This window comes from Phascolarctos cinereus, unplaced genomic scaffold (assembly GCF_003287225.1).
Source record: "Phascolarctos cinereus isolate Bilbo 61053 unplaced genomic scaffold, phaCin_HiC Scaffold_7;HRSCAF=346, whole genome shotgun sequence".
In the NCBI taxonomy this organism is placed as follows: domain Eukaryota; kingdom Metazoa; phylum Chordata; class Mammalia; order Diprotodontia; family Phascolarctidae; genus Phascolarctos; species Phascolarctos cinereus.
This window is the reverse complement of record NW_027556180.1, coordinates 58,432,758-58,450,552: the sequence shown is the minus strand read 5'-3', so window position 1 is coordinate 58,450,552 and position 17,795 is coordinate 58,432,758. Positions and strand designations below refer to the sequence as shown.

Here is a 17,795-nt window from a genome sequence, read left to right as displayed (position 1 = left end):
GGGAGTCCAATTAGAAGGATACTGCAGATACATTTATAAGTATGAATGGCATGGCAGGTAGAGAGCTAGCATCAGATCCAGGAAGACATGGGTTCATGTTGTGGCTGTGTGACTCTGAGTAAGACACTGGACCTCGCAGTACTCTAGGCAACTCTCTAAGATAAGAAGTCTTGGGGAAGATGCCAGTCGGCCTTAGTACAGGAAATGTCTTCACTTGAGAGTTCTCTGTGTCATGGAAATCACAAGTCCAGGCCCTGTCCCTTAACAGCAGAATAGCAGTTTGTCCCAGAATCATTTCCATAGTCTTATCTTTATCCCTCTTGCGTCCCTACTGAGCTATCATTTCTATATCTATATTGATTCCAACTCAATAATCTATCCATGAGTCTTTCCCCTCTGATCACTTCTGAGGGCAGCTGCCACACTAATCATTCTTAAACACATTTTCATTTGGACTCAGTCTCTATGTGGAGGAAACAGTCCTGACTGTGGTGAGAGTCAGGGGTCCGGGGTTCTGGATCCCAACTCTGCCATTTGCCTCTGTGACCTATGGACAAGTTATCAACTCTGGCCCGACGGTTTGCACAGCTGTATGATGCGGAGTGTTGGACTGGATAATCCCCAGGGTCCTTAAAATCCTGTGATCCTCTGCTCAGAAACCTGCTCTTCGCTGCCTGCTCTATCAGATACAAACGCCTCCTCCTGATTTCCCCAGGTTTTTCACCTTTTGTCCTGATTTTCTCTCTCATTCCTCCCAAGCTTGGGTCTTTTGCCTAGTTTAAGCTAGTCTCATTTTCATTTATAACATGCTACCTTTGTTGCCTGTTCTGTTGTCTTAGTCTTATTCATTCATTTAAAACAAATTATTAACTCCAAGTTTGTGCCCAGTTTTGTGCTGGGCCTTGGGGAGACAAGACAAAGAAAACAAAACAGACCATAAACAATCATCCATGCCCTCAAGGCACCCCCATTCCATTGGAGGGAAACAAATGAATGGAGGAAAGTGACTATCAGATTTATACAAAATAATTTCCGGGGGGGGGGGGGGGGGGGAAGGGAGACTGCCTGCAGGAGATGTCCCTTGTGTTTTGAAAGAAATGAAGAATTGTGTGAAGAAGAGGTGAGGATCAAGAGAGAGCATTCCTGGCAGGGGGAACAGAGGAGAGGCACAGGGCTGAGAAATGGAAGGAGTGTCAAGTTCTTGGAAGAGCCAATAGGAGAATTTGGCTGGAGTTTTTTTTTTTTTTGGTGAGGCAACTGGGGTGAAGTGACTTGCCCCAAATCACACAGCTAGTGAGTGTTATATGTCTGAGGCCGGATTTGAACTCGGGTCCTCCTGACTCCAAAGCTGGTGCTCTATCCACTGAACCACCTAACTGCCCCATTGACTGGAGTTTCAAGTACAAAAGGTGATCTGTAGCTGCATCATAAAGGACTTTAAACCCTCAACAGAGGAGTTGTTATTTTATTTTAGAGATAGTAGGGAAGCCACTGGAGCTCATGGAGAAGGGGTGACATGGATAGATCTGCACTTTAGGAATATCAACATGGCGGCCATTTGGGGTATGTGGATGTGCAGAGGGACTGGAGGCAGAAACTCTGCCCTTGTCATTTCTCTTCATTATCCTTGAAGACTTCACTCAAGTTACTTCTCCATCAGACTTCTTTGACCCTATTTATTTGTGATACTACTGAATTCCTATAGGGCTTAAAACATAAAGCAGGCAACCGCACACTTATTTGTGGGTTGTTTCTTGAATGTTTCAGGTGTCTCTTTTTTCCTCACAGACTGGATTTTAAACTGCTTTGGGCATCTAGATGCCATGTCTTTTTTGGCATCCTGTGTAGCACCTAGCATAATGACGCACATAGTAGGCCTGCCCCAAACATTTGATTTAAACCAGCTTTTCCCAGAGGCCTTAGGATGGGAGGTCTAGTCTAGACCAGAGGCACTTTCAGCCAGAATCTGGGTACAGCTGCATTTCTAGTGAAATCCCCATTCATCTCTTCATAATAAGTCTCTGTGGGGGCAGGTCAGGTTGACCCAGATTTGCCATCATCGTAGCTCACTTTGGCTCCAACATGTCTACAGCAGAGCTGGGTCTCAATGACACACCGAAAGTGGATGGCCATCTGGATAAGTACCGTAAGCCAAACTGGAAACATCAAATGTATGGCAGAAAGTGTCCTTCCTAGAATTTACTATACTTATAGAGCTTAAGGATAACTACTCTTACTCTACTCTCAGCAAGAAGCTTGTGGAACATGACACACCCAACTCAAGTCGTCTTGTCATAGCCGCTCTGGGCTTGGATGGTTGAGACTTCTCTAGATTGAGGAAGGAGTGAGGTTGATGACTTTGCCCACCCCTGCCTCACTTAAACTCAATTCACTTGCAAGTCAAGACATCACCTTCCTGATGTCCTTGATCCTCTGAGAATGAAGGAGAAACAACGATCTGAGTAGGAGTAGCAGCTCCCCTGGGGACCCCACTGGCCAGTTCCACTTGGGTCATCTTCCTTCCCTCCTTCTCTCTCTCCCTTATAACTTCCTCTCTCTCTCTGTCAACACAGGGAATCATACCCTTATCTGCAGGTGCTCTGTCCAACGGAACATAAATTTTGATTGCTGAAACCTCTCAAGATATCTTGGGGTTTATGGGATGAATTTTTTTTTCTCTTCCCTACTTATTTATTCTATCATTTAAAAAACTCTGGGCCAATTTAACTCTCTTGCTTCATGTAGTTTCATTTATGATTTCTTGAAATATGGCCCTGGAAAACCAAGCCTTGATAAAGCCCTTTGGGATTCAAATGGAGCTACTCGATCATGCCACAAATCCAAATCACTTTGGCTCTCACTGACTGGCAAACAATAGGTTCAAGCCCCAAGCCTCACTTGGTCATTGTTTAGATTTTTTTTTTTTAGGATAGGCCATGGGGTTAAGTGACTTGCCCAGGGTCACAGAGCTAGTACGTGTTACGTGTCTGAGGCTGGATTTGAACTCAGGTCCTCCTGAATCCAAGGCCGGTGCTCTGTCCACTGCCACCACCTAGCTGCCCCTATTGTTTAGATTTTGATGGCTGAGAGTAAGTGTAAATAGCAATTGTTTCTGTTCTGGCTGGAAACCCTGAAGGTTTTCCCCTCCCAGTTTGATTTTTTTTTTAAGTAGACATACTAGACCATCTTTTGCCTCATGTCTTACCTAGCCTTAAATCACTGAATGGGTGTTGCCTTAGACAAACTGAGACCTAGGAAAGACCTTAGCTTAAGAAGGCCAAGGTCTCCCACTAAATCTGGAGTCATTTCCAGTTGTCCCAATCTATATCTTGCCACTGGACCCAGATGACCCTGGAGGAGAGAGTGAGGCTGATTTTCCAGTGCCCTGCCTCACTTAAATCCAGTTCACTTGCAAGTCAAGACACCACCATCCTGATGTCATTGGTTCTCTTCCAGAAGGAACGTCTGGAGACCACAAGATCACTATGAGGGGTCAGGTGTCACGGGAGCTCAAGTCAAACCTCAGACACTTACTAATTGGGTGACTCTGGTCAAGTCGTTTAACTCCTGTCTGATTCAGTTTCCTCACCTGTAAAATTAGCATAATATTAGCACCCATCTCCCAGGGTTGGGGTAGGCAAAGTGGGTAGAATGCTGGGCCTGGAGTCAGGAAAACTCATTTTCCTGAGTTCAGATCCAGCCTCAGACACTTACGAGCTTTGTGACCCTGGACAAGTCACTTAACTCTGTTTCCCTCAGTTTCCTCATCTGTAAAATGAGCTGGAAAAGGAAGTGGCAAACCACTTTGCCCAGAAAACCCCAAATGGGATCACAAAGAGTGGGATGTGACTGATACGATAAAACAACAATAACAAGCCTTTCAGGGTTGTTAAGGTAAAGTGAGACATTTCCAAAATGCTTTGTGAGTCTTAAAGCACTATATCAGTGCTAGTTGTTATTGTTAGTTATACTATTTACAGAATGCTTCATAGAACGGTAGTTAGTAGGATGCAGGGACTTTGGTACACTAGTCTTCCATAAGCTGTGCTGAATCCAAAGAACTGCCATCATTTTTGGAAAGCCTAAAGAATAGCCTTGGAAGCAATAATAGAAAAGCTTTGGCCTGCTTCAGCTGGCCTGCTTTGTGTTGTTATGGAATCACTGTGTTTTGGAGTTGGAAGGCATCTCAGGGTTTATCTAGACCAGAGGTCTTCACGGAACAAATCCTTTTAAAGGATTGACATTTGGATTCAGTCAAAGGGCCACATTTGAGGACCTAGAGGGCCACACGTGGCCTGGAGACCATAGCTTCCCCCACACTTGATCTAGACCTAATTCCATCTGGAAAAATTAATTTTCTCCTGAGAAAATTTGAACCTCAGGTTAGATGCATGGGAAATGGGTTCATCTGCATTACGTTGTTTTTGAAGTCAGTACTTGTGAGTTTCTTGATGGGAAGAACTCTTCAGTGTAGAGACTCCCCTGCCAATGCAAATCCACCATTTAGCTGTAATGTGCTACCTTGGAGAGTTCCTGGAGAGGAACTTCTTTATGGGTATACTTTACTATGTGTCAGAGACAGTACTGGAACTCGGGCCTTTCCTGATGCCAGAGCCACCCTCTCCACCTGCTACACCGTGCTGCTTGTCATATAGTAGGCATTTAATAAATGTCTGATCACAATCCGTTCTATTGTGAGCTCCTTCAGGGTGAGGATTGTCTTCTACCTCCTTTTGTATTAGTAGTACTTAGCATGGAGCCTGGTACATAGTAGGTGCTTAATAAATGTTGTTTGATCTCAATTGACTCCACGTTCTTGACTCTGCTTACATGGAGTACAAGGACAGCACTTGGTCCTGTAGAATCAGTATGCAGTACTTTTTATGCCTGTATGTGATAAAAGGTCTTTTCCCCCTTCATCTGCATTGTCCATTTTTAGACCACACAATGTTAGAGGGCATTGATCAGGTTTGTTTGTTTTTAACCTTTCCTAACAATACGCTGTGTGCACCTAGAACAGGGACAATTGGGTGGCACAGAGTATAGAGCCTGATATCAGGAAGACCTGGGTTCAGACTGGCCCTAGGCAAGTCGTTTAACCTGGTTTGCCTCAGTTTCTTCATCTGTAAAGTGAGCTGGAGAAGGAAGTGACAAACCTCTCCAAAATCTTTGCCAAGAAAACTCCAAACGGGGTCATGAAGAGTCAAACACCACTGAAACAACTGGATAAAAATAAAAAAACAACAACAACAAACTTTTGGGGTGTAGTACAATCAAACCAGCCCTGGCTCTTCACTGGGAGGACCTGGATTGAAATCCCACCTCTAGTGCTTGCTGCCATGTGACTTTTAGCCTCAGTTTCCTCTTCTGTAAAATGGGGGAGGGGTGAGACTGGATGATCTCTGAGGCCCCTTGTAGTTACAGCTCATTGAACCTGTGGTCTGTGTTTTTTTCCTCTCGGTCTGAATTCTTAAGGAGAAGTCATAGCTTCCAAAGGCTAATTTAACTGTAATTTGGTGCATTTACTTATTCACTCCTCCTGTGACTCACCCGTCCCCTCCGTAAAAAGGGAACCTGCTTCATAATTCTCTCCCATGGAAGATGCTCTGGCTCCCCAAACCATACCATTAATAGGGCAAAATAAAAGGCCCCATTTCCCTTCTTTGGAACCTTCTCTACCCCGTAGAAAAAGCACCAGATCTGCATTTTTTCATATGGTTTGGGTACAGATACTGGGTGGCCATGGGAAAATCACTTAACCTCTCTGATCTTCATGGTCCTCATCCCTAATATGAAGAATTGACCAAATGATTGCCAGGGTCCCTTCCAACTCTAATGTTCAATGATTCCAGGAAAGAATTTTAGCTTTGCAAAAAGCAGTATCCCATAAAGCTGAGGGTTCATGTCAGCAACCAGCCGAGGAACATTTAGGAGTGGCTGTCTCGTGAGTACAGACTTATTGTTAATATGGCCATGTTTATAAGCCAGTGAACCTCATGAATGTTAAAAGAAAATCTGTGACCAATTTTTCTAATCTTGGTATTGTTTCTTGGTCTCCTTTGCCATGAAAATCTGGTATGTCTATAAGGAACAGATGGAAAGCTAAGGCAGTAATGATAACCAGAATTGCTTTTAATGTAGTGCCAAAGTATATAGCTTTGAAAGAATGTTCAACTAGGTTTGGCTTTTGAAAATAATTTAAATGTAATTCTCGTAAGTGTTTGAATGTTAGAGTTTTCCAGGAATATAAATTATAGAGCTATAAAAAGAAAGCTAATTGGACCAGCAGAACCGTTAGAGAATGTTCTGGTACCCAAAGGCCCATTCTCTTTGGTGAGCATGTCATTGAGATTCTCAGGGTTATTGATGACTCAGATATGATGCCTTTAATCACACTAGTCTTTGACTTACAGGCTGCAAGTTCCTCCCAGCCCTCCTCCTCCCACCTTTGTCTGACAAGTACCAAAATTAAGTTTTGTAGTATTCAGATGTTTAGGCTTGGAGACTACATTTCAGTAAGGCATTGGCTGGGATGTTTGAATGAGAAATAACATGAGGAAAAAGGCATTTTCTAAATCAATAAAATGTTCCCTCAAACCACTGTAAATGTATGTGACAGATAGATTATAAAGATACAGGGACTGAGTAATCAGAGGCATTCAGGCATTTTCCATTTTAATTTAACTGAATATTAAACAACCAAAAACACCTCCCCCAACCCCCCCCCCAAAAAAAAAGAGCCCCCTGCCCAAATGACACAGAAATTCCCAAAACACATCAGGAAAGAAATTTTGTGAGAGAATAACTTTTTGTAAGAGTGCAAAACTGGTCATAAGTGAGACTGGTAGCTGCCCAGTATGCTTTTTCTGTTTATAACAGTGATAATGCTGATGCTGTTATTTTTTCATTTGTGTCTGACTCTTCATGAGCCCATTTGGGGTTTTCTTGGCAAAGATACTGGAGTGGTTTGCCATTTCCTTCTCTGGCTCATTTTATAGATGAGGAAAACTGAGGCAAATAGGGTTAAGAGACTTGTCCGGCGTCACACAGCTCGTATGTGTCTGAGGCTGGATTTGAATTCAGGTCCTCCCAACTCCAGGGTTGGTGCTTTATCCACTACGCCACCTAGCTGCCCCCAAAAGGGGTGTTTTTTAAGGAAGACAGTGTGTGACATAGTGAATGGATGAACTTGGAGGAGGCAGAGCTGGCATTTACCAGCTTAGCTCTGTGACAGGTCACTTGCCTTCTCAGTCTCGGTTTTCTCATCTGTAAAATGGGGACATTTTTGACTTTTGATGGAGGATAACAAAAGTACCTACTTCACATGGTTGTGGTGAAGAGAAAATAATACTTTAAGCAAAGTGCTTTGGAAACTATCAAGCTCAATATAAATGTTAACTGCTGTTTATCATTATTCATTTGCATTAGGATGACTTAAGCTAACTTGCCAGTGTTCTTGATGTAATGCGCCTATAAAAATGGACGCTTCTGTAATGTTAAATGTATTAAGTGGTTATTTAACAGAATAGCGCTAACTGTCCTTTCGTCCACCCCAACCAGACTGTCTGCATACTGTTCCCTGTACATGATGTCATGTCTCCCCACACTTTGCCTCTGTACAGACTATCCCGCATGCCTGGAATGCTCTTTCTGCTCATCTGTATTTCTTGGAACCCTTTATGTGGTAGAATAAATAGGCACTTATTTTGAAAAAGTTTCCTTAAAAGACATTTTAGAACTGGTCTTTGTCCAACAGGTAAATTCATCACTGGGACCAATGGGTATTTTAAAATGGAATTAAATAACCGAGTTGTCTCTTCTCTGTCTTTCTTTGTGGAAACATAGAATCTGGGCAGCTAGATGTATAGAGCACCAGCCCTGGATTCAGGAAGACCTGAGTTCAAATCTGGCTTGAGACACTTGACACTGACTAGCTGTGTGACCCTGGGGCAAGTCACTTCACCCCATTGCCTCACCAAGATATATATAAAATCAATTATACTTCTAAGGAAATTGACAGTTATAAATATTTTTCTGTTCCATGCTTCTCCACCATCTTGTTCATCACAGAGAGCCTATGAGTCAGGTAACAGATCTATTTCTTCTTCCATAGAATCCTGGGGTCGGTCACAAAGGCTCACTAAGTATCATTTAGTCCCTTCCTCTGCCTCTGAGATGTAGCCCTGCATTAATATCCTTCCATAGTTTTCGTAGTTTTGTTTTCACTAAATCATCCCAGTGTTCTATACCAATGTATTTCTCTACCATCCTTCCAAATCCAATTTAAATCAGTTTCTTCCCATTCAGCTTTTAATAAATAAGAAGAAAAACATGGCACATGCAGATATCCTTCATTCGATTACATATTCCTAAGTTTTAAAGACTGTTAGGACATTTGAAATCAGAAAATGGCCTTACTGGCAGAGTGCAGTAATATGTCATACACAGACACACACACACACACACACACACACACACACACACACACACACACACGCATGCGCATATATGATCAACAATGTTTCTGATATTTTGTTCTTTCCATGCTTACAACTACAGTGAAACCCCACCTCTCACTCTTAAAAATTATGGGCTATTCAATCTTGTTTGAGTTCAGGTTTCCCTTTCTATAAAATGGGCATAACCATAAGCATAGTTCTCACTTCACAGGGTCATTGTGATCATCAGATGAGTTCTTTGTACTCCGCATTGGCACATTTTTTGATTTGTTTGTTTGGATTCCTAAAGGATATGGTGGCTATCAAGAGGACGTATTTGACAGGCAGCCTTACCAAGATGTCCCAAGGAACTATGACATCTATACCGCAGGGCTTACTGAGGAGGAGCAGCTGGAAAGAGCTCTCAGAAACAGCCTCCGTGACCGAGGTAAGAATCCCATGGCCTTGCTTATCTTCAAGTAGGGCTCACATGGTGAGGTACTGTCTGCACAAGGACTGTGTTGCAGAGAAGCAAACTTAAAATAGTTTGTAAAAAAGCATATGTAGGTGAAGAAATGTGTGCAGAATGTGATTACAGGGAATGTGGTGTGATGCCATATTGCCACCAACCTAATGTAATAAAGTGCTAGACTATGTATGGACGTATTGTTAACGTTGTTCTTTTTATAGGCCCGCTCAACTCAATTACTTTGACAACAATAAAAAGTCAGGAAACTTCTTAAAAAAAAACCAAACTCTTCTTAAAGGCATGCAATGGGTTCAGAGTGAAGCATGTTGCTGCAAAATAGGTCGTGTATCACTGTGCTGCCTCTCTTCTTAACTAGCCTTATCAGGACTTTGTTTCTGATTTCCTCTTTAATGCTTTTAACATCACAGGACTCCCTGGAATAGCCCTTGAGAACCCAAAGTTACTTTACACTTCCAATGAAGCATTGGAATAGGATGTTAGTGAAGCTGGCTTAGGTAAAAAGTTAGGTGCCTTTGGTAGGGCTGGTATGTCCAGTGAACTGATGTGGCCACCTAAGGAACTCTCTGATGACCTTGGTGTTTAAAAAATGCATAGAAAATATGGAGGGGCACGTAATGACAGGAGAAAACAACGACTTGAAGGCAGGAACTGTTTCTTTTTTCCTGGCACATACCAGGAACGTAGTAATTGCTTATTGGTTGATCGGCTCTAATCTCAGACAGGCTTACTTAGCTGTTTAAAGATGGCTGTCACTTTCATAAAGTTACTATTTCTCCTGGGTAAATATTCTCATTTCTTTAATGGCTCTTCATAGGTTTTTATTTTTCCCAAGTCGTCTTCCTGCCCTGGTTGTATTTCTCTAGTTTATCCTTAGCCATCTGTTTAGTTTCACCAAAAAAAAACCCCAAAACCCAGTAGTTTTATTTCCTTTTTTGACATCTACATTGATAAATGAGGTTATAATAATAGATGTGAAATGTAAGTGAGTCAGTCAATAAATATTTGAGTGCCTTTTATATGTCAGGCATTGTGCTGAGTTCTGGGGATACAAAATAGGTAGGTAAGTAGATAGATAGATATAATTATATAACAGGTAGGTAGATGGATAGATAGATATAATTATATAAAAGGTAGACGGGTAGATAAATATAATTACATAAAAGGTAGGTAGATAGATGGATCGATAGATATATAAAAGGTAGATACATGATAGGTAAATAGATATCTATATAAAAGATGGCTATAGACAGTTATATAAAAGGTACGTAGATAGATAGTTAACTATATAAAAGATATAGATAATTATATAAGCAAAGCAGTTGACAGGATTTCTTAGGATATCTCTGAGCACAAGATAAAGAAATATGAGCCAAATGATTCCATTTGGGTATATTTGTAGCAACACAACCTTCTCCCAAACCCCCCTGTTATGTCAAGCACCGCCATTTTTCCTGCAGCCCAAGTTTGTAACTTAAGGAGTCCTCAAGGCCTCACTCTCTCATCACACATATCCAGACAATCTCCATATCTTTTCACTTCTACCTTCACAACGCAACATCTCTAACCTACATCTCCTCCTCTCCACTCACACAGGCCTAATTCAGTCTGTCATCCATCACTTCTTGCCTGCACTATGGCAGTAGCTTTCTGATTCGGCTCCCTGACTCCAGTTTCCCCTTACTCTAATTCATCATCCTCGCAGCTGCCAAACTCTTCTCAAGTCTTGGTCCTACTCTATCACTCCACCTCCACTTCCAACAAACAAATCCTAATGGCTCTAAATTGCATCCAGAGTCAGATAGACGTGCTGCCTCAGTCTACGCAATCTTTGCTTTGCCCATGTTTGCTGGTCCTCACATACCCTGCCCCATCTCCCATCTTTGTGCTTTTTCACTGGCTGGCTGTCCCCTCTGCCTGGAACGCTCTTCCTCCATACTTCAAAATTAGAAAATCCTAGCTTCCTTTAAGAATCAATTCAAGCATCATCTCCTCCAGGAGGCCTGTCTTGGTTCCCCACTCCCACCCCAGATGCTAATGCCATCCCGTCTAAGATTACTCTCTACTTTCTGGGTATTTATTTTGTATGTGTATACACACACACACACACACACACAGAGGTACACATAAATATATACATACACACAGATGTATATACACATACACCCCCATTAAAGCATAAAGCTTCTTGAAGGCGATGACTTTTTTTTTCATGTATCAACAGAGCTCAGCCTAATGCCTAACCCATCTTAAACACTTAACAAGTCTTATGGATTGATTAATTGATTGGTTGCTGACTGATCATACATTCCGTGGAGAGAGAGCTCTGTAGTGGCATCTCATAGGATATTCTTCTGGGTCCTGTGACAGTTACCATATTTTTTTCAATAATGTAAGGAAGGTATATTATTAAATTTGAAGATGAGATAAAGTTGAGAAAGAACTCTTATTTATCAGATCATAATTCTTGATGAGAGTTTTTTCAGTCTTGAGCAAAAACTAATGAGGTGAACTTTTCTTAAGGATGAATGCAAAGTCCTAAAATTTCTTTTTAAAAATGTGCTGTAAAAAAATACAATAAAAATAAAAAACAGCTGTCAGAAGTATGTGTTGGAGAAGACCCAATTTAATAGCAGCTCGTTAGATAAGACAACATGGCATAGTAGGAAATGTACTGGACTGGAGTCATGAGAGATCTAGTTTCAGTCTTGTCTCTAAAATTTACTTCTTGTGTGGCCCTGGACAAGATCCTTGACTTCTCTAGGCCTCGGTTATCCCATCTACAAAATGGGGATGATGAAGATTGCAATACTTACTTCATAGGATTGTTGGGAAGATCCAGTAGTATATCATTCATGAATATGAAGTGCTTTAAAACCGTAAAGCACAATATAAGTGTCATTTAGGGAGTTTTAGTTGACTATAACCTCAGTATAAATCAACAGTGTGATATGACTGCCAGTCGTAGGCTTCGTCTTCATTAATAGAGTCATAATGTCCCCAGCAAGGGAGGTAGTAGTCTATAATCAGATCACATCTGATTGTACTATTTCTTTTCTGGACGCCATATTTTAAGGAGAATTTTGACAGTGTAAATAGAGTATGTCCGGAAGAAAGTGACAAGGAAGATGAGACGACTTGAAACCAAGTTCCATGGAAAGAGTTCATAAAGTCATGGATGATGGAGGTCATCCGGACCAAACACCCTCATTTTACAGGTGAAGAAAACTAACCCAAATGTGGAGAGTGACTTGCCCAAAGTCAAATGGGTAGTTAGAGGCAGAACCAGGATTCAAACTCGGATCCTCTGACTCCACATCCATTATTCTTGGCTTTGAAGAAGAAATGCTTAATCTGGCAAGTAGATGGACTTGGATTTAAGTCATACTTCTGACATATTAGCTGTGTGCCCTTAGGCAAATCACTTCAGGTAACTCTCCAGAGACTACAAGTCATAGGCAAGGTATTGATCTGCAAAGGTGAAAGGAGTTTTCACACATGGAGTACTTTGTATTTTTTCATAGTGAGTAAGGAAATCATAGGTCCAGTTCCCCATTTCTCTCTCCCTGCAGAGAAACACTACCTCTCCCCCCAAAAAAATCTTTTAGGTGTTTCATTGTTAATTAATGTTATTTCTAAAATTCTGTGTTATCACAAATGATAATCTTGGAATTGATTTTTATAATCTTGCATATTGTTTCTACTAAATGATGAATATCAGATTTGGTTTTGAATTATTATGTGAGTAAAACTAGCAAATGAGATTTTAATTTGTTCCAGTGGAAATGGATGATGTTAGTAGGTTAAGGAGCCAGACATTGCTGAGTAGATACATTTGTGGGGTCCGACAAGAATCCTTTGACACTTGTGAGAGTGAATCCTGATCACTAGGACATGATTTTTGACAAAACATTTATCCCCCCCTTTTGGGTGGCACAGGAATAGAGCACCTAGTCTGGAATCAGGAAGAGCCAAGTTCAGTTCCAGCCTCAGACCACTTACTAGCTGTGTGATCCTGGGCAAATCACTTAACCACAATGTGCCTCAGTTTCCTCGTCTGTAAAATGCAGATAATAATAGCATCTACTTTACAAGGTTGTTGAGGATCAAATGAAATAATATATGTAAAGCATTCAACAGTGTCTAGTTCATTAGGTGCTATAAAAATATTTATTCCCTCCTCTTCCTTTATTTTTCCCCTTTTATCAATATACTTAATTAGGTCAAGAGATTAGCTTACCAAATAATAAAGTATAATACATCAAATTTCCAGAGTAGATTTTCTTCTGAACTGCATTTTCATGAAAAAACCAATCACATTGGATGATGATGACATTGATACAGCACTTTATTATTACAAAATCTCCTTTGGTCCTTACCATAATCCTGACACAAGTTTCATTATCTTCATCCTATACAAAAAGTAACTGAGTCTCAGAGAGGCTGAGGGACTTGTCCAAGGTCACACAGCATCACCAAGTGGGAGGTCCATAGTTCTAGTTGAGGTCTCTTGGCTTCAAGTTCAGTGTTCTTTACACTAACTTTCCATGAAATAGTTAAAAGACTTAGGGGGAAAAAAAAACCTGTAAAGGAGATAATTTTTTCAGGTGCAGAAGGAGAGATGATTAATTTTTTTAAAACAATGTCCCAATTTCAATAAGCATTAAATATATGTAGGTCTTTCATTTGCTTGGAGGAAACTGTGTTGTTCTGGCTTGACCAGCTGACCTTTAATTTCACCGTACCCACTGGTTTTGCCCCTACGCTGCAGCGTACTTGACTCTACTTACCCTGCAGGCTATCCTATTTAGTAGTCTCTGTATACTGAGTTATAACTTCCCTGCCAGGGGTGCACGCCCTCTTTGCTATTCTGTAGGCTGGCCTGGGGTTGGGGGAAAAGGGGAGGGGCGGGTCGAGGAGAGAAGATGGACATGTGTCAAATTCCTTTTGTGTTTGTATGTTATGCCTTATCCTAGATTATAAAAACCTGCCAGTTAAAGACTTCCTTAAGATACCACAGGTAATGAAACAGCAGAGTCTACCGATCAATTACGTTAAAAGCATTTGTAAAGATCTTCCATGCACAAGGCACCGTGCTAGGCGCTGTTTGCTGCTGATGAGGCGGCCACTTATGGGCTTCAGGCGCTGAACGAGGGCCGCGGAGAGGGGCCTCTGTGGACATGCTGCCTCATGGTTCTACGCCGCATGTGCAGCCCTAGCCTACGTGGGCAGCTTGACTTATCTCTCAGTGCCACCAAAAGGGAACTATTGGAAGTGGAGCCACGGAGCGCCACTGGAGCCCAAGCATTAACGTCGCTTACCTAAGTACTGACCTCAGTGCCTGCCCGTCCCGTTGACCCAGATGGGCCGGGAAGCAAGGTTTTGCTAAGCATTTGTTGAGAACAGCCTTTAAACGTGGAGATGCTGATTTCCCTACTATCCTGGCTTTCAGTAGGAAAGTGTATCCTATCGACCCGGAAATGCCACTACTAAGCCTATTACCCACCCCACCCCCCCAAGATGAAGGAACAAGGAAAATGACACGTCTGTACAAAAATATTTTAAATGCTCTTTTTGTAGTAGCAAAGAATGCGAAGCTAAGGGGGTCTTCACCAGATGGGGAATGGTTGAACAAGTCTAGTATAGGAATGTAATGGGATGTTTTTTTGTGCGACAAGAAATAATAAAAAAAGGACAATTGCATTGCAACTTTGGAAGGATTGTAAGTGATGTAGCTGATGCAGAATGAACTGAGCAGACCAAAAGAACAATCCATACGATAAGAATAGCTTTCTAAAAGCAAACAACTTTGAAAAACTTAAGAATGCTCAATGACCTGACCACAATTCCAGGGGACCGTTAATGAAGGATGCTTAGAGAGGTGGTAGACTGGCCACAGAATGAGACACATTTTTTGGAAATTACCTTGGAGGGAATTTGTTTTGTTTGACTATGAATATTGTTGCAAAGGTTTTGTTTTTATTTTCCCAATGCAGAGGAGGGCTGGTAGGGGGAAACAAGGTAGGTTTTTGTAAATTGAAAAAAAATTGTAATTTAAACATTACCAAATAAAAAGTCTTTACAAGTGGAAAAGAGTTTGGCTAGGAAAGAAAGCTATCTTAGTGGGAATACAAGTAGATGGGGTATGCTAGACTGATGATAGAATGCGTACCCCAGATAGTAAGCATTCATGAAGCACAGAGTGTGCCAGGCACTGGGCTTTTATCATTGCTCTCCACTTCCTAGCACAGTGCCTGATACATAGCAGATACTTTTGTCCTTATTGTTCCCCCTTCGCTCTCGAAGAGAGCCAGTGATATCATGGGGTGATGTCTTGACTTGCATGTGACTTGAATTTAAGTGAGGCAGAGCTGCACAAAGTCATTTAATGGCCAATCACAACCACTTAACACGTGTTTGTTGAATGATTGACGCAAAGCAGGTGAAGGGAAATGTAGTTTACTTTAACTGGTGACAAATTTGGTGCCTCTCATCCCCAGGTATCTTCCTCCACCATACATACACTCATGACTTCTTTTGTAGCTATGTAGATATATATATAGATATATAGATATAGATAGATAGATAGATAGATAGATAGATAGATATATATAGATATATATATATATCTATATATATCTCCTACACAGGGATATTATATAGGGATAATATATCATATTAGGGATAGGATGCTAGGGAGATTAGACAACAAGAAAGTAGTCTCTGAACTCAAGTTTACCGCTTCTCTTGGAAGAAGCGACATGCGCACTGATGTTTAAATGCAAAATACTCATTGCTGGCATTCATATAGTGCTTTAAGGTTTGCATGGCACTTTTTATTATGTCATTGATTTTAAAAGGTCTCGTTTCTGCAGTAAATGCAAACGAACTCCCAGGGTTGAGATGAAATGATTCTAGCAACTGCAGAGACAACGAAAGGCCTTCTCAGAAGTGGAGATGAGGGAATAGTGCATTTCAGACGGGAGACAGACAGCCTGGGGAAATGAATAGGGATAGAAGATAGGGTGCCTTGGGCAGGCAACAAGTAGACCAATTTGGCTGGACCATAGAGTGCGTGAAGGCGAGTAATATGCAATAAACCTGGAAAGGTAGGCTGGAGTCAGATTGGGGGTGGGGGGAGGATTTAAACGATGAGCAAAGGCGTTTGTATTTAATCACTGAAATCATTTTATCCTCTGGCTTCCTGAGCTGTGGTGTGATGTGATGTGGTCAGTCCTGTGTTAGTGTCTGATTTGCTTTGGTTTGGTCCGGCCTTGTGATTTCATCAGGGGGTGGGAAATTCCCTTTACCGATGTGGACTGGCATTTTTCCTGCCAGTTCTTGTCTTAGAGAGAGTAGCCTGGGATCCTGAGAGATTGGCCCAGGGTGGCACAGCCAGGATATGTCAGAAGAGGAACTTAAACCCATGTCTTCCTGGCTTGGAGACCGGCTCTCTGTCCACTATGCCAGGCTGCCTCATAGTTTAGGAAGATTGATCACTTACCCTCTCTGAAACCAAGATTCTTCATCTATAAAATAGAGATGATGGTAACATTCACCTCCTGTAGTTCTAGTGAGAATCAACAGCAGATACTATGTGAATTGTACTTGATAAACCTGAAAGTGCCTAAAGATGTCAGCCATCCTCCTCCTCCTCCTCATTATTATTGTTGTTAGGACAGTCCTTTTTTGTGAGAAATGCTGACTTCCCTAGATTTCAAGTGGGTTAAGCATTTAATGCTCTTTTAAAACAATCTTGTCTCCTCCTGTTGGCAGTCTCAGCTTTTATAAACATGTGTCCAAAAAGGCAGCTGAGGCCCCCATAACCAAGAGAATGATCCTGCGTGAGTGCCATCTTTTTTTTTTTTAATCCAAAGGCAGACGCCAGCTTATAACACAAGCTCCTGGTTTTGCTTGTCCCTTGTGATGAATAATGCATGCCTTTTGTGGGTTCAAGGGTAGCCTGCCACCCAGGTCCAGCTGGAAGCAAGGCCATTTTCTACCCCTGCCTGCCAGTCCAACATGCATGATGTATTTAATGCCGGAAATCCTTTTTGACACATGGAGTAACTAGTGATTCTCGTCAATCCTTTTCAGAATGCTCAGTGGGCACAGAATCATATTTACATAGGCCTCTCTTGAAATCCAGCATTTATCCACTGCCCCGCAATTCATTTTAGACTCTGATAGAAAAACAGGCCTAGTTTGTCAAAACACAATTCTTTCTCCCCTTCCTTCTCTCCTTCCCTCTCCTCCTTCCTTCATCTCCCTCTCTCCATCTCTCACCTCCTCTCCCCTTCCCTTCCCTCCTTCTCTTACTCTCCTCCTTCCCTTTTTCCTTCTCCTTCTCCTGGTAGCAGCTGCCAAAGCACTTTTAGAAATTGAACCTAATTTTTGATACTATTATTTTCTAGTAAATTTCAGATGAAATATTTGAATTTTTTATAGAAATTTCCATTAAGATATTTTCCCAAGAAATATAAAATAGATATTCAATTTTAAGTCACATTGAAAATAAATTTAATATGACCTATTATCTTGTATTTAGTTCGTAATAGGAATTGGCATTTGTAGTTGAATTAAGAATATTCTACATACTTTGGAGCAGAGGGCTGTGTTTAGGTTGCTTAAGACTACTGTGGTATTGTGGAAAGATCTGCAACCCAAGAGTTAGGAAAGCTATATGCTAGCTGATCATGGATTAGTTGACTGGTTAACTTAACTGTGTGTGCATGGTCGGGAAAGTTAGTCTCTCTGGGCCTTTAATGTCTTTATCTTCAAAATGAAGAGTTGGTCTAAATGATCCTTGATCTTCTAAATATGTGTAGTTTTCTTAGGGCAAGATTCTATAAGTATAACCCATAGGGTAG

At 41.4% G+C, this 17,795-nt stretch overlaps 1 protein-coding gene across 4 annotated transcripts in view; it reads left to right on the top strand.

Annotated features, from left to right (window-relative positions):
• Positions 1-17,795, top strand: part of RHBDD1 (rhomboid domain containing 1) — a 168,649-nt gene that overhangs the window by 96,910 nt on the left and 53,944 nt on the right. For all 4 annotated transcript variants that reach the window (XM_020975490.2, XM_078147512.1, XM_020975491.2 and 1 more), the window contains one exon: positions 8,749-8,886. In XM_020975490.2, the coding sequence (XP_020831149.1) occupies positions 8,749-8,886 (138 nt within the window). The remainder of the gene's footprint in view (positions 1-8,748; positions 8,887-17,795) is intronic.